This window comes from Melopsittacus undulatus, chromosome 1 (genome assembly GCF_012275295.1).
Source record: "Melopsittacus undulatus isolate bMelUnd1 chromosome 1, bMelUnd1.mat.Z, whole genome shotgun sequence".
NCBI lineage: Eukaryota > Metazoa > Chordata > Aves > Psittaciformes > Psittaculidae > Melopsittacus > Melopsittacus undulatus.
In genome coordinates this window covers 18,577,100-18,600,723 of record NC_047527.1, presented here as the reverse complement: position 1 = coordinate 18,600,723, position 23,624 = coordinate 18,577,100, and the positions used below count along the sequence as shown (strand labels likewise).

Here is a 23,624-nt window from a genome sequence, read left to right as displayed (position 1 = left end):
TTCTGTGTGTAGGTGAAGTTAGGTTTCATAAAAGGTGTAGGCTATATATGCTTTCACTCCACCAAGCTCCTGTGACACACAAACAAAAAGCTGGAAGTGCAGAAAGATTCCTGTTTGGCCAAACATTCAGTGGGAATCCATTTGTTTGTACCATCCACTTTTCAGTTTTTAAATGCAACAATTGCAATAGTAACTATACTTTTCCACTTCCAAATTCAAACAGATCTGACAGCAACTTCATTCCTCAGGACAAATCTAACAGAACCAATGTTGTAAATTTTACAGACTGTGGTCCTAAATGTTTCAGACCACCATTACGCTAAAAAGCCCCTATACAACATAATTATCTATTTAAGTTAGAGAAATGCAGAGACTGCTAAAATTGGCCAATTTTATTCAAACAATGTTAGATGAACACATGATTACCTTCTCAAAAAAGTTACATATTCATGTGCTTTTTATTTAAGTGAAAACTGATTTTCCCCCCTCTGCAGGAGTATTTCAATAGAAGCCAGAGTCTTGAGTAGCCCAGTTGGGTGCCTAAAAAATAAATAAAGATTAGTAAAAAAGAAATTACTATATTATGAAAAATTATAAAAAAATACTGATACATAGCTATGAAGTGGCAATATTGTTAATTAGGGAAGGATATCCTACAAGTTTAAAGCAAATGTAAATACAGCAGAAATAAATACTGCAATTAAGTTACACAGTCTCAGCCCTCCAAGCTGGTAGCTTCAAATAGGAAAAATTCTAAATGAGTCTAAACGGAACTCGTAAAAGTGACAGATATATTTTATTGAAGACAATAATATCATGTAAGTTTCACATTACTTCCCTTCAATGGAATAAACTAATGCACCACTCCCTGTTCAACTTCCATCAATATTTCAGACAAGCAATGAGGAAGCCCAATAAAACTTTTAATACTTTCCAAATTCTTTTAATGTGTGGTTTGGTTTTTGGGTGTTTTTGAGTATATATGGCTGGGTCCTTAGTAGACCTCAGAGTTATCCACCTTACACTGTTGTTCATCTTTACAACAAAGCTGCCTATGTTTTAAGGCAGACAGAGGCAAAACCAGATGATCTCGCCAACTTCTTCACTTTCACTAGTTCTACTTAAACCTCTGGCTGACCTAATTATATTCTCTAGTATTTCATGAAATGGGTTTAACAGTTAGGGTTTTGCACAACTCCTCCTTCATGTTCCAGTCTTAAGTCTCATACATACACCTCCAGATAACTTAAATACAACCCACTTGAAAAAAGTAATAAAACTACTTTCACAAATAACAGCCTTCAAAATTAGCCCTTTTCAGGTAGTGAAGGAAACCATTTAAAGGAAGTAGAGAAGCACATGGTGACAGAAATACACTCATTTATGCAAGAGTAAAAGGAATACTTAGTGATTAAGGACAGGCGAGAACAAGAATCACTGCCTAATGCCCACCATAAGGAAAAAAAGTTTTCCAATTTGATTCCTAGTGCCAGATCTAGAAGTAGGTACATTTGATGAATTAAAGAACAGGCTAAGAATTATTCTTCAGTATATCTCACAAAAAAAAAGATTTCAGCAATTCAGAAAAATATAACTTATACCAACCTCAGATCTACCACTCTGATTCAATTTCTTCTCAATGTTCATAGCCAACATTTGACTACGGAAAGACAGGCTTTTGGTCTTTTCAATCACTTGTTGATAAGGTGAGACTGCATTGTTGCCCATGACTACGTGACCCTAAAACACAGCAAAGATAGAACAATTAAACAATCACTCAGAATGCTAAGCCTTTAATAGAATGTTCTGCTTTCAAAGCTTTCACAGTTCATCTTACACACAGGATCAAAACAGAATACATGAGTCACTTTACACTTTATGGGCAAAGAAAAACAAACAGCAGAAATCAGAACTCTGTTCTTGAATACAGTAAAAGGAATTTAATGAAAAACTCAACAAATTCACTTGGATCCATGTGTACACTCTTACCAGCTTTGAATCCAGTTTGGCATCTAGTCGTGCATTTCGAATTAAATTGACAATCCATCTTTCTGCTTCTTCAGGAGTCATATTTAGTTTATCTGCCAACATACTAAAGATAACAGACTTATCAGATTGTGAATTAGAGTCCCCCTGATGTTGGTAAACACTTACTAGGGACTGTGGAATATAAGTTAAACTAACACAAAATTGACACAGCCCTAGACTTGTATTCAATAAATACCACAAATCTGGGATGCACAGTCATTCATCTGAAATGACTTTAAAGTTTACATACATGCACTCCTGCCCCATCTCCCACCCCACTGCTTTACACTGGGACAGTGTGAATAAGGAATTCACAACCTTAAGTATATACTTACTCTGAACTACGTCATCTTGTACTTAATTTTAACCTGCACTATTTTTCTATATTCCTATTAAACCATAGCTACATGAACATTCTTTGGAAAAATGTCAATGAAGTAATTTAACCACAAGCTAGCAACCACCATTGTAACAAGAACAATTGAACTGATTTTCTTCTTACTTAAATCCAGCCAGCAGTCACGAAAGTTTAGACCAATTAGTCCAGAAAAGTGTTTATCAATAAACTTCACATTGAAGCTTCAGGAGACAGAACCATGAAACAGAGTTTAGTACAGAAAATGTGACAGATAAAAATGTGAGAAGCTTGAGCATAGTGTAAGGAGGGAAAGTGGGGGAGGACAGAGAAAGGGAAATTCTTAATGGAACAAACACTCTTATCCAGGAGTAATTCCTTCTGATGGCATTTCCTGTGGCTTTCCAGCCAACTCCTTTAGCTTCCTGCTGGCAGTTGGCTCATACAGGACATTTCTAACGCTCATTCTTCTATCAGCTTTCTGACTAAGGTAAACATGAGGTAAGAGCTACAGACATGACCAAAAAGCCTTCTGGCTACGCTGAGTAATGACACACTCAGATTTACAAATACACATTAACACCATTAGTACTAAGGAATGGAAGCATGAGAAGTTGTACTCTAGATGACCATTGTTTATAAAGATCCCCACTGTAATGCAACAGAAATTACCAAATAATAATGCAGTGATTTTATTAATGTTTCAAGAATACTGGTCTCTCATGTGAAGTTACAGGTGATTTCAAAGGGTACTTTCAAAAGCAGTTCTTGACATTATTTCTGTCCCTATGTCTTAAAAGGGGATTCACTTATTTAGGTCATGATTTAAGTTTCCTTTGATTAAAGGACAAGTTTACCAAATTCCACACATCTTTGTACATAAAATAAAGCCTATCTTGTACTGCACAATACATTAAAAAAAATGAAACATATTCAGGTCTTCAATTAAAAGAAGAAATTAAATTAAAAGCATATCAAACTAACCAAAATACATTCTGAATTATTTTCACCCATTACTCCCTGTTAAACATGGTATTTCAAACAGTAAATTAACTGCAGGATGATTTGGGATGTATAAATTCTACATTACAACTGATAAAGCAACTACATCCTCTGAAAGTGTCAGCTGCTTAACAGATGTAAGTAGGAAAAAAAATAATTATATGAGCCATTTATTTTGCACTGAACATGAAGAATAGCAGATTTCCCACTAATTGCTTTCAAATTTGTTCTGAATAGTTAAACAGTACTTATCAAACACTGTGGTACAACCAACTAGTTCTCAGCTCCAAGAATAGCAGTGAAAAATCACTTGTGGACAAAGAAATGCAAGAACCATGCCTCAGTCATTTAATTAAAAGCATTCTCACTGGCTAATTTCTTCAAAACCAAGTCTAAAATGCACCAAGAAATACTGAAGCACCCCACCTAATAATCCATATCTAATGATTGTTAAAGCTTGGCGAAATTCAAGGCTTATGTGCTTATGTCCATTATTTGAAACACAATGACTTACTGAAAGGAATCTCACAGTAATTACCTGAAGCGATACATGGTAAGAATATCCATGTCAATCTGAGATGTGTCTGTCTCAATTCAAAGTCCATCATTCACCTCAGAGAACACTATAATGCTTATAAAATTATGACACTGCTGCCTGTATTTATGAATCACACATAAGGAGAGCCAACTACAGCATTTTCTATCCTATTTGAAGTTGAAATACCATATACAGCACAAAAAACACGAACTATAAAGTAAGTGAACACTAAATGAATGACAACCATCTACCATAAACCTGGATTTGCTAAACAGAGCTTGCTATTTCTGTTGTAAGAAATCACTAGTGTGTTACACACACTTTATCAGTATTTTTTGACAGACTGGAAGCATATTTAGGATATATCCTCCACATTCTTTGCTAATACATTGGAGCCAGATCAGAGAAGCAGACTTCTCATGACAACATCTAGTCTTTAGTTCAAAAAGCTTAAGCATCCAATTTCTTTTAAAACTTGTGCTTAAATATGCACAAGATTCACAGTACTAAAAAAAAAAAATAAATTATAGGAAATAGCAAGAAACGATCAGGAAGAACTATATTTGCATTTGTTCTTCCAAACACTTATTCAAAGACCCCTTATCCCTAAGTGTGTAGTACTCAAAGTGATTTAACCTAAAGTATTAGCCTCCTTATAAAGTGAACATTAAAGTTAGGTGCAAGAATTCAACTTTGAAATCTGACTGTTGTAATTTAAGTACATGACACTAGAGCTATAAAGTTAAAAAGCCAACTATCCAATTAGACTTTAGTTTGTGATTTTATCTGATGACTGACTAGTCTAGTACTGAAGTTCACACTGTCAAATTGTCATCCAAGACTGATTTTTCTGAACTGCCAAATTAAAAAGTGATCTTACCCAATGCTGATACATTGATGGATGCGACAAAAAGTTTCAAATATAAAGAGACGGGCATTCTCAATGAAGTCCTCAAGGCATGCCACTAGGAAAAAATCATTCACCAGCACCTGGAGTGTAAGGAGAAAGAGAACACTGAGGACAAACATAGAAGTAGCAATTTATTTGTACCATCAATATCAGTGAACAGTTAATCGAAGCACAGTTCTTGGTATATTCTAAAATGTGAATGAAAAGCTACAGACTTAGAGGTTTTCATTGTTGTGCAACCTGCTAAACTAAAATTGCATGCTAACATGATTACTGAGGTCTGACTCAAGATGAGAACAAAGGTCCCTGCAACACAAAATTTAGCACCCTGCTCATACTGTAGGATTCTTCTCCCACTCCACTTTGCAATTTGATCAGCATTCTCCTTACCATACAAACCAGCTTCCTTAGCAGTGTAAGTGCGCCTATGAAGTTTAGATTACAGGACCAGTAGCCCTATGTAGTGAAGATTATTACAAAACACCTGATTTCCAGTTAGGCGACTAATACTAATGAAAGAAAAGCCAAACCCGAGGCTGTAAGAAACAGTACTAATGGTCAGCTATTGGGAATACTGACTTTCACATAAGTCAACCCAAGTGTTAGATATCTCCTACTGTTCACAGTATATTAACTAAGAGTTTTCCAAGAATATGTACCTAACTATCTTAATGTTACTGCCATTACTTTCTACCACTACAATTCCAGGATGCAGTATCTTTCAATACGAAAGGAAAATCCAAGCTTTTCTTTGAGCATTTTTACAGCACTAATGAAAAAGCTGAAGCTCAGCCAAATGCATGATTACCTATCACTACTTCTAGAACTGCTAAAACATAATTTTAAAGCTATATCCTTACCAGTATGTCTTGTTTAAGTTTACAAAATGAGTTGCCAAAAATCCACCTTCCCAGCAAACCCAACTCCAAACATTTGTGAATTAAAGCTCATCAGAAAATATTGACAATAGAATCAAACACCACTCCAAACAAAATTAGCTGTTCATTATGAATTTGAGAGATCTTTACTTAAAGGAAAGATAGTATTATAATCCTTACTGTTTCGCACTCCCTCAGCTTCTTCTGTGCACCATCAAAATCAAAATTAACATACAAGCATTCCACAAACTCTGTGATAGGGTCCCTGTACGTGTAGGACTCCTGTAAAAATTAGGAATAATATTAGGAATCAAAGCCACAAGATAACTCAAGTATTCCTTGTATTCTTCAACCATAATTTAATACTAGAAACAAGTCCATTATCATAGAATCAACCAGGTTGGAAAAGAACCTTAAGATCATCAAGTCCAACACTTACTCCAGCACTGCCAAGGCCACCCCTAATCCATGGCACTGAGGGCCTCATCTACAAGGTGTGTGAATACTTTCAGGGACAGTGACTCCAGCACTGCCCTGGGAAGCCTGTTCTAATGCCTGAGCACCCTCTGGGGAAGGAATTATCCCTCATCTCCATCTAAACCTCTCCTGGTGCAGCTTGAGGCCATTTTCTCTTGTCCTGTCCCTTTTTCCTTGGGAGCAGAGACCAGACCCTTCCTGGCTCCATCCTCCTGTCAGGCAGTTGTAGGGAGCGATTAGGTCCCCACTGAGCTTTCTCTTCTCCAGATTAAACCCCCAGGTCCCACAGCCATTCCCCACCACACCTGTGCTCCAGGCCCTGCACCAGCTACGTTGACCTTCTCTGGCCTCACTCCAGCACCTCAATGACCCCCATTAACCACCTTGAAGAATAATAACTAAGTTAAACTTCCCAATTCCTCTTTTAAAAGCAGCGTAACTGTATTCTCCCCTCTCACAACAGCCTGTATAAACAACCAGAAGTGTAGTTTCATGTTCAGCTTTTAGTGCTGCAGTGTTTGGGTTTGAAAAATGTTACAGACTAGAGCTAGCTCTAACTCAAACCTCCGAATTTCTTAATATATGGAAGAACAGACTGACAGACAGACACTCTTCCTAAATTCTTATTTGAAATAGTAGTCCAAGATGAGATGCTTCATATTTCAAACTGAAGGACTGTTTGACTCAAACAGACAACATAGCTATCAAATAATGCTACTTTATATATATAAAATACTTGCATTTATTTTGGCATTACAAAAATTATTCAACTTTCAACTACAAGGCAGATCTATATACATCCAAGTAAATTAAGATGTAATTAAACATCCTGTGATACATCTTTAATGTACATTTTAAGACAGGTTAACTCAGTATCTGTCAATATCTGTTTCAGTATGCAATAAGATCAACTAATTATAGTTATTAATAGATTTATCTAAATCAAAGTTGTTTTTTCTTCCTCAAAGAACTGTATTTACAGTCTTATTATCTAGGTTTAATATTCAGATTTATAGGTAGAGGAGTCTTCATATCACAGCTGTCCTTGTTAACCACATAATTAACATCCACTGTGCAAAACAGCCTTGGATTGATCATGTTCTAAAATTAACAGATGAGCAAACTGCTTACCTGTTGGCTAAATATTTGCAAAGATTTTGCCAGTATTATCAATCTCTAATTGCTAATAATCACCCTACCCTATGACATTTGACAAATCACTTAATTCGATGCTTTTTCTTATGTACGTAAGTCACTAGTTATCCCATCTAATCTACATTAAAAAGTATAAACCCTCTGCATTTCGTGATTTAATGTAATGAACCATACAGACTAGAAGAGTACTAAAAAAAATAAACCTCTTATCAGGTATTTCAAAATCAAATTCAACAAAATTGGTGTTTTCAAAAGGAAAACTCCAGCATTTTTTTTATTCATACCAATTGTAGAAGATAAAACAGAAGCAAAAGAAGTTGCAAAATGCTACTTCAAATATTAGAATTTCAATGCTAAAATTAGGGTTTATGACAGAAGACAAGTCTTAACACTTCAACTACTTTACAGTTTCTTATGCTACTTTTGTGAACATTAATGCTTAGATTAAGATACACTCAGAAGTTGATCTTTGCATTGACTGTGCTTTGTATAGGTATTTAAACATCAATGCTTGAAGCGGATATAATTGATAGCTACCCTGTAATAACTTCACTGTCACTCATATACCATAGTTATTATTCACTATATTGTTATAATTACAAGTGTTTAGAATAAAAACCTGTTGCCATAAGCTCCACTGCTATCAAACACAATTCTTTTATTGTTCTTGTCCACATCTACATCCTCATAACACTGACAGAATAATTTTTAAGAAAATGCAAATAAACACAAAACAATACACTTCAGTCATCTTGAAATGCAAGCAAGATCCAACAAGACCCCTTGTTCACAGAATTACTTTGAGGAATGGCTGAAACACAAGAATCAGATCCAAAGCCATTTCACACATTGTGCTGAACTTTCTGCATTTAAACATAAAAAGAAAGCAAAACCAAGAGCATACTCTACTTATTACTTGTTGACATCAAGGGAGGAAAAATAATCATTCTATCCTCCCACGGATTAATATGTATTTTACTTCACGGTGAAAAACTGTTCAATGGAAGAAAAAATACAGAAGTCCTAACCCAGGCATATTATTAGAAGAAAGTTATGAAGAAATTTCAATAAAAATGATGAAAAACAATTAAAGGATTTCAGTCCTTACCTGCTGAATAACCTTGACTAGATCTTTCAGAACTTGCCTACGTTTTCGAACATCCTTATTTGTTATGACTGCAGTAGTCAAATATCTGAGAATATGTGGGCACATTGTCTGAATTGCATTGAGATACCTAGAAAGAAATACAGATCAATTTATGATAAATGGCTTAGACACTTTTTATGTAATTCAATACCAGGGCTTATGACTGACCACTAATTCAAATACAAAAGAACAATTTATTTTTGTCAATCTTTCTGGGGCACAGGGAGGAGGGAGGAAAGTAAGGGGTAAGAGAAGGCAGCAGTGCACTAGGGAAAGAAGGGGCTAGTACTGCAGAACAATGGTTGATATGCTATGTTCAGGTCAACGCTGGCCTTGGCTGTCAGCTACAAAAATTTCACAAGGGTTTGGACAAGCACACAGAACCACAGGAAGTCATTTTCTGAACTGTCATCTGAACCTGCAACTTTCCTATTCAGCTGTCCAATGAATTACCCCATAATTACATGTGAGAAATTAAAAACCACCCATAGCAACACATACATTATGAAACAAAAAGGAAACAAAAATGCCCACCACAAATTACCATCCCACTACAATCATCATGCAAAAAAATCAACTGCCTTTTTTTTTAATTATTATTTTTATTATTCCCATTGTAGTATGTCACCTCCAACTAGGTACTACTTGTAGTTTAAGTTCTCAGTGTTCAGCTGTTCTTGACTTGAAGATAGACATACAAGTCAGTCGTCTCACAAACGGCTATAGCATTTCAGCCTTAATTTTTATTCTCAGATTTTTCTCAAGTTGCCTTCTTAAAAAAGTTTTGTAAAAATCAAAATAGAATAATACCTTCCCCTAGAGTCTTAAAATATGTGATGGGGTTGGCAGTCTAGCAAAATCCTTTATTCCATCCCCTCAAAGCACCAGAATAAAGAGTAGCTTCCTACTTCCACACTGCTTCCCCCTGAAGCAGGAGTATAACCATAAGGAAAAGCCAATTATAAACACATCAAAAAACCCAAAATAAAATGAGAAGACAAGCATGGCAAAAGAAAGGCTTGGAAAAAAATATTCTAATTGTTACTATCATTAGAGCTTCTGAAACAGCTTCAGGCTAAAAATGTTTGGCAATCTTGCATATTCATCATCTGCCTTAATTTTAAATACCAGAACACGGCACAACTTACTGTGGTTGATAGAGAAAAAGGTCAATGATATTGTCTCTCCCTTTAGGATGATTAAAAAACACAAACAGAGACCAGTGAATGAGCCACGTTCTTTGCTGAAGAGACTGCAGCGGGGAACTGACAGACTAAAAGAAAACAACATTGATTTAATTCAAACAGAACACAATTTGCATGAATACTCATGCATGGAAACCTGTAATTGTTCAAAAGTTTGTGATTTTCTCTAGCTCCCTTTAGCTGTTAGCACTGCCAGGCTGAATTTGACCTCTAGCTTTTTAACCTTTCATCTGTTTAAGATAAATCTGCTGAACAGATAAACTTTCAACTATTATATTCTAAATTGTTTGCCAAATTTGTAATCTGTTAATGGCAACAGCACAGATTTTAGTTCTCCTAAGACCACCACACTAACTTCAGTTACTCCTTCCCTTTCTAATCCTGAATTGTTTCTTGCATTCCCTCTTCAGATGTGATCTGAAGAACTACTTGGCTTCTCCAGCTTTTCAGTTTTACTTCCTTTCAAAAGATTCAAGAGGTTTTTTGCTGTACACTCTCAGACAATGATGAAACACTATAATCACTTTCAGCCAAGAATGTAATTATGTTCATTTAAGCCAGCTGATAATGACACATAAGGAATCAGCACTAAGTATCTGTATTAGCTCCAGATTTCAGCAGTACTTCAAATAGATTGCAAAGCAACATTTTGAGAATGAACTCACACAGCAAATAATCACTCTAAAGACAATGACAAGTAACTACTATGATTCTATTCTAAAAAAATCTTGGATACTAACGAGTAAGTCAAATTAAATAATCTAGTTTCATAAGGAGAGAAAATTACAGAAAAATAAAAAACTATTAACATTACTTATCCGCTACAAAGAACAATTCTGGGGAGAAAAACAACAGACAAAAGCCAGTCACAAAAAGCAATCAACCACCAAACACCTTTTCAAGATTCCAGTTCAGGAGAATAAGACTTCCATGTTTCATATATGGTCATTGAAGCCTCATGAGTAGAGGGGAAACACTGAAAGGTCCTTAATTAATCTAGTTGCTCTGAATTAGCACTGCAGTCTCACTCTTTCCCTTTATGTTTTTAGGGCACACTGAACTCAGGAGCTGACAAGAAAGCTAAACTGGTTGAAAACTATTTCCAAAACCAAGTTGTCTTGCACTTTGTGTCAAAAGTGTGCTTTCATGTGAGAAGAGTGAAGTTTAGTTACATGCATTTCATTCATTTCAGAAAGTTATTAGTACAACTATCTGAAAGTTAAGCAGGTATTTCATACAATGATACTTTGCCCTCAAGATCATCTTTGAGGATAGGTTTTTCTGGTCATTGGAAATACTTTAAGAGTTCCCAGCTACATTTTCAAATGTGACAAGAGGTAAGCAAATAACTTGAAAAGGAAGCTCCATTAGTTCTTTACAAGTAGACTTTGACTCTACCACCATTAAGAAAATATGTAGTGAAAAGCTGGTAAACTACTCTGAAACAAAACTACAAGCAATTCATAATAAAACTCGAATGCTAACACCTCTAATCTCTCGCCTTAATGACATGACCAAGATTTTACTTACATTATTATCTATCGTCTCCTTTAGTCGTGTGAGATCCTCCATGGCTGCATCCCAATTCTGCATCAGAATTTCAGATGCCAGTTTTCCCCACAGAGAACTCAAAGCATTTCTGTCTGTTGCTGGAACCTGTTTTCAACAGCAGCAAAAAATAAAAAAAAAGAAAAAAATAAAAATCATACTCTCAGTAATTTTTCTAAATTATTATTTACTTTTAAAAAAGAAAAATATTTCTGGCAGTATTTTTAATTTATAAGACTTGCAGGGTCCTATCTTGCCAATTTAAGTGCTTCTGAAGTACTAAAACACTGTTCGAACAAAGCAGTCTCCTAAGGAACTTATTACAGTAGGTAACCACCTTAAAAAAAGCTAGTACTCATATGTTCCTTCTGCTAACGAGTGCCAAGAAGCATATTTCTTAAAGAAATGTCCAGTAAACCTGTGATTTCGTTGTAGTGAATATGTTTCCTGGAAGGGTACTCCTAAGATCAAGCAGTGTTTTATACAAAAATAAATTACAGGAGGCTACTCACAGCATCAAATTCTGTTCTCAGATCAGTTACAGCAGTTATTTCATAGGATACATTTCATCACACAGAACTTTAAACAAATCTTCTTATATCAGAATTAGTAATGCAAGTCTTACACCAAGCTTTAGGAAATTAGCTATTTGACATACAAGAGTATAATGCGAAGCCCAGAATTAAGAATGAAGAATTAAGGACAGCTGCTCACAAACCTACATACATGACTTATTTTTTCTATCAGTATACGGAATATATCCATAACACTGACTGAGCTTTATAATCAAAACTTCAAGTAAGAATTCAATTTGTTGCTGCTTTAAACCCCACTCTGATTAAAATACGTATTTCCCAATTTTTCTTCTTTAATTATAGTCAATTACAGAAATTATTATTTACTCTAGCAGTATTTCAGAAAGTTAAGGATATTTTTAATGGGGCTAGAAATCAGCAAGAAACAAACCTCAACATATGAACCACTATGTATCTTCAGCAATTGCACCACATACCCATGGACTGTGAAATTTACAGTTCAAAAGCCATTATTTTCAAGGTAAAAAAAGTGCCAATTTAGCCAATACTTTTAGTTGAGAATGTTCACACACACTCTGCTGGTTCCAAATCACGCACTAATAGAAGTTAGCTATTCAAGGTAACTTGCTTTAGATACTGCAGCTGCTCTAGCTACAGTACGTGGATTTTCAAGCAGTTACCTTAAACCTCCATTTGTCAGTAAAATGGCACATTCACTGACGACCAATAATAAATTTACTGTGTTGAAATTCTTAGCAGACACCAAATCTTCATTCTCAAAATTCACTCCCACCACAAACTGTATGAATTACAGCAATATGAAAAGCATTGCTTCAGAGACTGTAATCTAGTTCTACAATTCTCATTTAAGCTGTTTACATCTCCTAGGCAAATGACTTATACTCTTAATTCTATCACAAAATTCAAAACAAGACAGATGACAGCTCAGATGATAAGGTGATAGTTCATTACCAGTTACACTCAGTCTACCTACAAGCTTTTCACTACTGTGGATTACATCTGTGCACAAAACACGCGCTCCATTTGCTACTAGTATTTGGTTTGGGGTTTGGTTTTTTTTTTTAAATGTATTTTTCAGGATGCATTTGCAGTGAGGGAAGTATTTCATATTTATATGTTACCACAAGATCTAAAAATTAAGTTCTAAATTCAACATGAAAATAAAAGATTTGGTGGGCAATTGGTTAGTGATAATTATTAACAATTAAACTTTTCTGTGATGCACAGTAGTTATCTCAAAAAAGGACAAAAGTATTAAATTTTAATTATTAATATAGACACCTACTGGTCTAAGTATTTCAGTAAAACAAATAAACCACAACTTCCCCTTCTTCCCCACGCCAACTAACACACCAAACTTACCAGAACCCTGAAGAAGTAGAGATACTCTGCAGCTCCTGAGTAATTACCACATTCATACTGGAATTTTGCATACCTGTAGAGTGTATCTAGGTACTCCTGCCTAAACTGAAAAGGAACACAGAGCTTTTTTTCACTAGGAAGAAAAGAAACACACTGATGCAAACCAATTTTAATAGTAAGTTAACCTTCAAAGTCTTCAGATTCTTAGAAAGATGCTGTACACAGGAAAGACAATATTAAACTATTATTCTCTTAATCAATGACACCAAATGAAAGATTATACCAATACTGGAAAAACTGTGAAATTATGCATTACAAAGTAAAACACATCTTATAAGCATGCAGCTAACATTAACTTACAGCTTTATTTTTATTTGTATAAAAATTAAAAGCTCAAAGGCACTGAAGTAAAATACATTAGCATACGGAATTCTGCCTATTTACAACATTGATATCAAACAGGGCAAAATACTAATCCGTAATTGCTCAGTGCTGTTGGTTGTGAGGGATTTTGGGTGGAGATATTTAGTCAAATTTAAACAGATAAAAAAAATTAACACACTTACACCATGCTTCTCAGCTAAATAGTCAAACAGCATCCGACCATCCCTGTAATGAAAAAACAAAACCACTGTTTTTGCAAAACAAACCGATTATCACCATGCAACACACTACACAACACAAACTTCAGCTCTTAGAAAATATCCAAAGAGAATATGAATTTAAATGATACTCCTCCACTTGTGCAAAAGCAACTGCAGAAACAGCAGGCCAATTACTCTTAAAGTGTCATGAAAAAGTTTAAAAATCTTAAAATTACTGTAATTTTAAATAAAGAATGCCACCTGCAACAATAACCGGAGTTAAAAAACGGTGAGCCTGGTTTAACTTCAATGGTATAATGAGGTTTCAGCATTTAAGTTAACTTCTGACTTAAAAGAGTTTCTAATTCCACACCAGTTTCACAGTCTGAACGTTAACAGGAGACAGGGAAAAAAAAGTGCAAAAACTCAAAACAGAATGACAAATTTATCCCAGTGTTAGCATTGGGCATAGCGGTTAGCAAGAATACTGCATATGCCTGCAGAATGCAAAGCTACCAAAAAAAAAAAATACTTGGTAAGTTCTAAACATCTAATTTATACATGATCACATTTCTGAAGCCTCTTTTTTAGCCAATATAGATAATAGAAGGCCAAGCAGCATTACCTAGATCAAAAGGAAGTTGAACCCTCCAGTAGGCAAGCCTGACATTAGGTACCACCAGTAAGTCTCACATTAATGACCCCAGGAATTTAGATAGACATTTTTAAGCAATAGTTAACTTAGTAAGCATTTTCTTCTCCAGTTTCTGCAACAAATCTCTATCAGCTCAGAGTGAAATTTTAGCACACCAGCTTTTCAATGCAATAAGAATTCCATTCAAACCCTGCTGCAATCATCTGGCAACAAGAACCATAGCTGAATTCACATTCATAAATGAAAGCCAAGTATTTTCAATTTGGCACTTCGATTGTATTGACTGCCTTTCTCCAATACAGAAAGAATTCATGTCATTTTTAATTTTCTCCAAACCCCCACTCCCCAGACACACATCTACACCTGCAGCTCCCCCCTGCCTTCACCTCTTTTGTACATTCACACTTCAACCAATTAATGAAGCTACTATATTTGACAGAACATGTAACCAAGATTTAACTGAAAATGTGAACATGAAGCTAGAAGTTCTTCTTGGGGGAAAAAAAACCCAACCCCAAACCCCACAAACTAACCATATATTCTGCCCCTCCATTCCTCCCCTTCCTCCCAGCAAAAAAAGGGGGCAAAACAAAAAAATCCCCCAAAGCCAACCAACCAAAACAAACCAAGCAAAAAAAAAAAAAACACAAAAAAAATCAAAGAACACAAAACCCTAAAGAAAATTACCCATAAACCAGTAAAAGTTTATGCATTGGAAAATTTCCTCAGTTACTGTGAGATCGACTGACTGCAAAGCTGTGAGCTTTCTTTAGAACTCATGATACAAAATTCTACAAGGAAATGGCACACTGCCAAAGTAGCCAAGAATGACAATCTTCAATAAAACCTGTGGAAGCAATGAAATAATCTCATGGGTTTCTTCCAGTGGAACATACTTCAAGCATGAGGAATACTGACGATTCCTCTATAATTTTAAAGTTAATGTCCTCCAACAGCTGCATATGAAAAAGAACGTGAAATATTTTTGGCTTACTCTTGAAAGAACTTCCACTTGCAAAGTCTCCTTTACACATCATCTTCTATCATTTCCCAGACTTTGATGTTCCAAACAGCACTGCCATGGAGCAAAGGCTGTGATCTAAAACCCTGATAATATGGAGCTCTAAATTTGATAGAGATTCCAAATCACCAGCAAAAATTCACAACAACAGCCAAAGAATCAAGAGTTGCTTTCTACTATCTAAAGCATGCTCCTCAGGGTCTAGACAGATTGACGCCTTTCAGCCTAATTGCCCCCATTACTGTACAACCCCAACAATCTGGACAAGAACTTTTATTGAGCCAGTAACTATATTGTTTCTGAACTGTTAAGTTTTCAGATATTTTATAAACAAAAACGATGTACCAGTTCCAATACAAAACTTGCTGCATATGAGAAGTAATAGAGTTGTGATAGCATCAAGTCTTTTTTTTTTTTTTTGTATTTAAAACAGTCCCAGTCAGCAGCTTCAAGGTGGTGGATAATGGCAACTGAGTCTTTTGTTTTCAAAGCTGTATTTCCAAAGGCTGTAGAGTGGCTTCGCATAACCACTCAAGTCATAAGCAAATGTAATTCCTTCTCATACAGTTATCTGACATAAATACCCAAGTTGAAATCAGAGTTCTGATCCTGCACCTAACAGTGCTTTCCTACAACAGAAGCTTAAGTACACTCTGGTGATATCAAAACAGAAAATGGAAGCCTTTTCTGAAGTGCTAGAAAGCCAAAAGATTTCATTATTTCTACGGACATCTTGTTTCATGTGTGCATCAAGACCCAATACACTGCACCTCGCCATTTCTGTACTGAGTTCTACATTAGACTGTAACAAGTTCTGAAAGCAATGTGCAGAGGGGTGGAGGGACAGAGAGGAGAAGGGAGTGAGTGAACAGCTGCATAGTACTTAGCTGCTGACTGGGGTAAAACCACAATAGTGAAGAAAACGTAGGCCAAAAGGGTAGATTAGGTTTATTTGCAAATTGGGCAAAGATGGGAAAGGAAAAAAGGATGCTCATCTGCACTTGAAACAAGGAGCAAAGTCTAATCAAGTTCCTCCCCCTTCAGGGACCCATTTTCTTCAGAGAGGTTGTTCTCAAACACAGGTACACCTTGTCAAGATTTCTGCAGGCTCAAAGGAAGAGTTTATGCATTCAATACTTTTCTATGAAAATTCCAAAGCAATGTTAGTCTGCCATATCAGTAGATGCATAAAGCTTGCCAACAATAAATCCAAGTACAGGTTTCACCTTCAAATTCACATCAAAGTGCTCTATCTAATGTGGTATGCTCTATTTGAAAACTTAAAAAATGTAAGGCTGAGGAAGGGATCTAATTACTTTTCCAGAGTTGGTTAGACACACTGACAACAATAGTAGCAACTCTTCCTATGTAAAGACAAGAAGTTGTAATCTACACTAAACACCTACCCATCCCTCCTTTGAATTCTACTTCCTGAAAGACTACAGTTGAGCTCTTTCCTATAGGGCCAAATTCAGACTTAACCATAAGAAAACTTTTATATTCTGCAGATATGATGTGCAAATTCAATCCACTTTAATTGCTCCCGTAAGCAAAGTGAAGAGAAAGTGGGCGAGTCTTAAAGATAACTAGCACACCAACAAGTTAGCCAGTTTGGGGGGTGAGGGAAGGACAGGACTCCTGAAGAGTATAAGCTGTGAGGCTGAAAGGCTGCTTATCCACTGGGCCTCCCAGGCTAATGGCACACCATAACCCTTTGTGGAAGGTAGAGAAAAGAGAGGGGGCAGATGGTCTCCCAGAAAAAGAGCATCTGAATTGTTTCAGCCCATATTTCCCCTCAAAACAACAACCAAAAACCACCTCCAACCTACCCCAAACCAATCCTGGCTGTAATTTGACTGCACTGAATGACTGTCACTCATCCAGAGTTGAGTCATGAACATTAAGAGAGATGCCTTATGCACAACAGGTAGAAGTATTGAAAAGACTGAATCATGTCCAGCAATTTCAATTACCTGACCACAAGCACTACTTATATTTGTCTGGAAATAAAAACATCTTTTTTTTGCAGCTGCTACACATAGAGCATTCCTATCATCAACACCTAAGAGGTACCAAGAAGCCATCTTGATAAATAACAGAGAAATTACCTGGTGGACTGCATTTGCCTTGTAGTCTCTGGGTCCTCAAACATCTTGACAATAGGTTCAGTTTCAGCTTGAAGCTGCTTCAGCTGTGCAACCACAGTTGTTCTCTTTTCACGCAAAGCTAAACACACAAACAAAAAAGATCTGTGTGATGCTTAAGTTTTTATAGACACCAACCTGTAAGTACATGGTGCTGACAGCACATTTGAACACATGTTCCCAATTCCTATCTCAACTGTCCTCTTAGTCAAGTCACAAAACCAGAGGTAACTAACAATTCAGTAACTTAAGAAAAGCTGGTAACAGTTGGTTTCTTTCTTCCTGTGCAGAGTTCTAATCAAGCCACTGAAGAGCAGGTATAGCTGCAGCAGTCTGTATTAGACAAGCTATTTTCAGGCTTCCACTAATGCAGAAACAACCTTTTAAGTAAGTGCATTTATTCTAAATAAACTTGGAAAGAAGTAAACAGTGCTATGACACAAATAATGTTAATTTTCCTTTAACTGACCAGGTTCTGAAAGCACATTTTTATAAAACTTCAATGACGACTGACAGGAAGAACTTAAAGCAGCTTAACCTGCAAAATTACAATTTGAAACACTATGCATGCTTAATTAGAACATTAAACCTGTTATGAAAAAAAAGGTGAGGAAACAGAACTAATGGCTTTATGGTGATTGTTTTATAGAACCAAACTTCCCCACCAGCTGCTACCAGTGCAATAAAAATGAACACTTAAGTAAAGCTCAGAAAACCATATATGCCTAAAAAAAAAAAACCAACCCAAACCAAACCCCTAAAAAGACCCAAACAGTAGCCTGAGACTGGCTATATGAGTCACGAAGCATACAGGATCAGAGAAGCCAAGACCATACCCCAAAAGAGTACAGTATGCAGGAAACTGAAAGTGACCCATACACCAGGACGCTCAGTGACTCAGTGAACCTATTAGACATCTCTTTTGTGATTTGACTACCTACATGTATTTGAAAAAGAGACTCCAAAGTGACTAACACCATAATGGTGACCCAACCTAAACTTAAGAATGACTTGCCTGATATGAAATTTTCCAGTATGGAGAAATTATCTCCAACTTCAGATGAATCTTGCAATTATAAAAGGAAAGGCAAATAAATGACAGAAAATGCATTCATTTAAGAGGACAAAAATGTTTTCCTGTGACATCTCCTGGCTGCATAATTCTAAGTTGTTCTCAAGGAAAACAAGATAAAAGCAACTATAAATTGTGCTGGGACGTTTCTATGTATAATATCATAAATGAACTCAGCTTTGAGTACTTAAATCAGTGAGGTCTTAAAAAAAAAAGTGTAAAATTCTAAGGAAGCCAGCAGTTCCCACAAGTCAGAAACACCTGTCTGTACACATATTCTGGTGTTGATGCATGAATACATGTCAGAAAGATCTCAGAGCAAGTTATGATCTTCTCATAGAAACTTGTACAAGCACCTGGAACATCTGACTGCCTGTGCAAGTACTACCGTTGCTTGTGTTAATTTTACATCGTTAACTAAGAGCCACAGATTAAATAGAAAATCATACGAAAAAAAATTTGCCGATCTGATGTAAAACCTTAGAGATATTTGAAACTAGCATCACAAAAACATTACAAGCGTGGAAATTGTTTGACTGCATGAAGGCAGCGCTCTTCCAGTGACCAAATTCATTCAACTTATCTTCAGCTATGGCCTTATGAAACACACTTAGCAATCTGCTTAAGTGGCTGTAATCAGGACAGTGAAGACATTAGACAAGTTACTTTGTGAAAGTGTGCTAGGTCTATCTTTTGTGCCGTTTAGTATTTTAACATTTTACTACTGATAACATTAACATTCTTACAGTTCAGAGAGGCTGAAAAAAGGAAAGAAAGAAGAAAACCTATTCAGTTTTGAGATTCTTACAGCCCTGAAATGGTCTTTTTTTGATCACTAGAACTGTTAAGTAAATCTAAGGGTGAAGCTATCATTACAACTGTTTTAGATTACAAAAGTGAAAACCTCCAATTCTAATTATTTGTTATCAGTCCCACGCACCGTTACATATGCACCCATAGACAACATCTAATTGTAGCATATCAAAGATTTGGTCACACATTGAATCCAATATCCATAAATCTATCACTCCTCTTCATGTATTTCCAAAGAGGCTACCTGCCAACTCTCCAGTTTCAAGTGCGTGAAAAGAGTAAGACCCAGAAGCAAAACAACTGTTGCATCTTGTACCGGACTATGCAAAAGCAATCAGATCTCTTCCTTTTAAGCTGCAGGCAAAACAGACTGTAGTCCCACTGATTTAGAAAAAGGAAAGGAATTCCACAAAATGGAAAAAAAAAAATAAAAAAAGAATAGGAATAAAATTGGTATTTAAAGACTAGGGTTAGGAACAGGAAAAAAAAAACACCCGACACACCAAGAAACAAACAAAAAAACAACCAACAAAAAATCAATAGGAAAAACACAAATGAACAAAAGATCTCCCACCCACCCCTCCAAAACAAACAAACCACAAACCCAAAAAAAGGCAAAACAGAACAAAACAAGTAATACCAAGAAAACCCCAAAATCAAACATGAAGGATAGAATTTAGCAAAAGCAAGTTATTAAAATTTCTCCCCTCTTCCCCAACCACTCCTCAGGAAAAAAAGGAACTTAAGTAATTAATGAGAAAGTCTCCAAAACCATGTAGAAGACAGTAAGGGATTTAACTTCTGTATTCACTGTAATTGTAAATATTAATTGAGAAACAGTAGTTTATACACAAAGCAAGGAAAATGTGTTTTCAAAAACATATGTATCACCACAAAGTCTAGAAATCATTCATGGACAGACTGATTAATAGAATTACTGACAACGGAAATCCAGCCTCAGTATACTGGACGCTTTAAAGAAAAAAGTCTAGTAACTCCAAATCATTGTGCAACGTTTAACTTGCAGATGAGAGCAAAGTGTGACTCTCTTAGGCTACACCTTTAAAGTGCTAGAAATTAAAATTCAAATACTTCAGACATAACTCAAATACTAAGATCCTATTAGACCAACAAACCCAAACATGGGATTAGGGGATTCCACTTGTTTCAGTATTGCACTTCTTTTCACTAAGGCCAAAGTTAAATGAGTTTTTGTACTGCACTAGGTTTTTGCAGTGCAACAAGCAAGCTACCACTACATGTTTATTTTAGACAGAATGGCTGTAAAACAGATTTTACTTCTAAATGAACAGCTTACCATGTGGAATTTCATCAGAATAAAGATTTTTGTACACATCCATAGCAAAATCGACCATGTTGGTATCACTAAGGAGATCCAGCTTTCCTTGGAGTAGCTCTTTTTCATTGTAGATCTGAAATAGGATGAAAAGATTTCTTTGAATGCTATTAAATAATTTCCAGTTCATTTTATGCTTATGGAACAGTTTATGGATTATTTTTTGTCCCAATTAAATAATTCTCAAGATCAAAATTCACAGCTTTGCCAGATCTCACAGCTCTACCATTCAGGGTGCTCACTACACAGCCTCTCCATATTTCTGATGTTGTTAAGATACCAGTACAAGCAGCGAATACAAATGATTTGAAGTGAAACCTTAAGAGATACTCAAGATCAAACTTTTAATTGCAGCACAGACTAATCTAACGTATGTTGTTAGGTCTATAGCATAAGAGCTAGTCTAGCTTGTTTAATTGGATGGTCAAATTGTCTTTTAAAGCTCCTTCCCCATAATTTAGCCATGAGCTGTAAACTGCTGTCAGGTCTTGAAGATGTAGGTAGAGGCCTAAACTAGAGTACACCTCAAAATTACATTTGCATGAAGGTTGTACTATAATTCACCACATCACATTCACAAATTTCTCAGATACAGAACCTACAAAAGTTTAGTTCAGCTCTCACCAGCATGTTGGGAGAGATTTATAAAACCAACTCTATTTAACTTGAGCCAAAATATTAAAAATGCCCCTGAGATGACAGACATCAAGCAAAGTCCATACACTACACATGGAAAAGTTCACACAGTCACGTTGTCCCAATGTATACATGCTTAATTGGTTCATTTCTAAAGTCTACTTATTTTAAATTCAAAGCTTTTGTAACTTTACACATTTTATTCCCATTTTAAAATGGATCAGATGAATTCTTCAGATACTTCAGACTACGCTCTCATCAGTGTAAATTATCTCCTGCATTACCGTGCTCTCTGCAGTATTATAATTAAAATTATGTATATAAAAAGACCAAGATAGGACACCCTAGAAAAGACTTGCCCTTGGCTTAAACACAAATTCGTAATGACAACGGTTTAGAATCAAAACTATTTATCAACACTGCCTATACTGCTGCAACCCGCACACCGCCCTGCAGCTCCACGGCTAAGGGGCAGCACGGTGACAAGGGCCGCAGGCAAGGCTCAGGGCTACCGGGCTGTCTCACGTTGTCGGGAAGCAGCAGAAGACGAACCGCGGCTGTAGGAGGGAACAGTCGCTTCTCCCACGCCGAAGATGAGAAAGGAAAAGAAACGACATCAAATGCGAGGAAGGGGAAGAAGTTTCCCTCCCTCAAGCCTCCTCTCATCTCTCATGAAGAAGGCCCACACATCTGACCTGAACTCCTCCCTTCAGCAGCCAGCTCCAACACGCCTCACGGGCCGGGTTCAGGCCGCGCACGCCCTGAAGACGGAGACGGCGGCGGAGCGCCCAGGCCCACACCGGCAGCTGGAGGTAGCACCTGACGCTCTCCCGCTCCCCGTGCTGCTGGGCCAGCTCTACCCGGTCTGGGAGAGCCACATACCTCCTTGACGGAGAGGAACTCCAGCAGCGGGAAGACCAGGTGCCGGTCCAAGAAGTGCGCGATCTTCGTAGTCAGATCGTACTCCGCCATCTTGGCGACAGGGAAGAAAGCGAGAGGCGGGGCCCAGCGACGCGCGGAGAGGTGGGAGGCAGCAGCGGCACTTATGGGCTGTGCGCCTGCGCGGCTCCTGTGCATGCGCATTCTGCTCTCCCTCACAGGCTGGAGGGCGTGTGGTGGAGTGCGCCTGAGCAGTGGTGTGATCGGGGCTGAGTGCGGCTGTAGGAGTGGATGGCGTGGCCCGGCCCGGCCCGGCCCGGCCCGGCTGGCGGAGGGGTGCGGACGGGACTTCGGCAGGGAGCTGAGACTTTGCTGTGTCTGTGCGGAGGGAATGGCGGAGCTGGGTCCTGGCCTCGTTTCTGCTTGAGGCGATTGTAGGACCTGTCCGGGTGCGCGGAGTGGTGGGTGCGGGGCCTGCGTCCGCCTCGGGCTGGGTGAAGAAGTTAGTACAGCGCGTTAACGAGTGCTCAGTAGAGATAATTTGTCTCTTGTGGTATCAGCTGAATAGAGTTTGATGTCTGAAGTGGTGAATTTCTCCAGAAGTGTTGCGGAGTAGCTTTGAAGTGCGAGTCCCACCGCTCTGTGCTTGGTGTGGGAACTTTGCTTAGTTTAATCTGATACAGAGGAGCTGGAAAAGGACCTAAAATGTTTTTGGCACCAAGTGAAATATTTTAAGTATTGATTTATGTTGGCCATTTTTCTGAGCTCTTCGTGGTGATCAGAGATCACTTCATGACAGATCAGAGGCAATAAGAAGGGTGGAGAGCTAGTTGTCAATGACTTACAGTGAAATCCAACCAAGGATGGAAATGTAGAGATGAGGAACAGAAACAGGGGAATCAGTAATATGGCTGATGACTTGAGTATTTCTTGTAGCCAGAGTAAGGAAGCATTGGAACAGGCTGCTCAGGGAAGTGGTGAAGTCACTGTCTGTGGAGATATTTAAAAGGTGTGTAGATGTGATGCTTAGAGACATGCTTTAGTGATGACCTTGGCAGTGCAAGGGTAACAGTTAGACTTAGTAGAATCTTAGAATGGTTTGGGTTGGAAAGGACCTTAAGATCATCTACTTCCAACCCTTCTGCCATGAGCAGGGACACCTGACACTAGACCAAGTTATTAAGGCCCTGGCCAACCTGGATCATTTTAAAGGTCTTTTCAAATGTAAACAATTCTGTGATTCATCATGACGTTAACTCGCCAGAACACTGACATATCTAAAAGGTACTTTTTGCTTTTAT

General features: G+C 37.2%; 1 protein-coding gene across 1 annotated transcript; it reads right to left on the bottom strand.

The window, feature by feature from the left end:
* Nucleotides 1-374: 374 nt before the first annotated feature.
* EIF3E (eukaryotic translation initiation factor 3 subunit E) lies at nt 375-22,464 on the bottom strand. The gene is made up of 13 exons (XM_005150923.4): nt 22,327-22,464; nt 20,770-20,884; nt 17,531-17,648; nt 13,729-13,771; nt 13,163-13,267; nt 11,226-11,351; nt 9,639-9,763; nt 8,452-8,578; nt 5,892-5,993; nt 4,804-4,913; nt 1,990-2,092; nt 1,606-1,740; nt 375-540 (listed from the first exon to the last, which is right to left on the bottom strand). The coding sequence occupies exons 1-13, from the start codon at nt 22,414-22,416 to the stop codon at nt 502-504; spliced, it is 1,338 nt and encodes a 445-aa protein (XP_005150980.1). The 5' UTR covers nt 22,417-22,464; the 3' UTR covers nt 375-501.
* Between the last annotated feature and the right edge of the window lie 1,160 nt (nt 22,465-23,624).

Excerpts from the sequence above, each read along its gene's own strand:
- EIF3E (XM_005150923.4), bottom strand. The coding sequence starts at position 22,416 with ATGGCGGAGTACGATCTGACTACGAAGATCGCGCACTTCTTGGACCGG. Across the intron at positions 13,268-13,728 it reads ATTTAGCTGAGAAGCATGGT|TTTAGGCAGGAGTACCTAGA; the intron begins GTAAGTGTGTTA and ends GTTCCTTTTCAG. Across the intron at positions 8,579-9,638 it reads CTTTTTCTCTATCAACCACA|GTATCTCAATGCAATTCAGA; the intron begins GTAAGTTGTGCC and ends ATTTCTTTCTAG.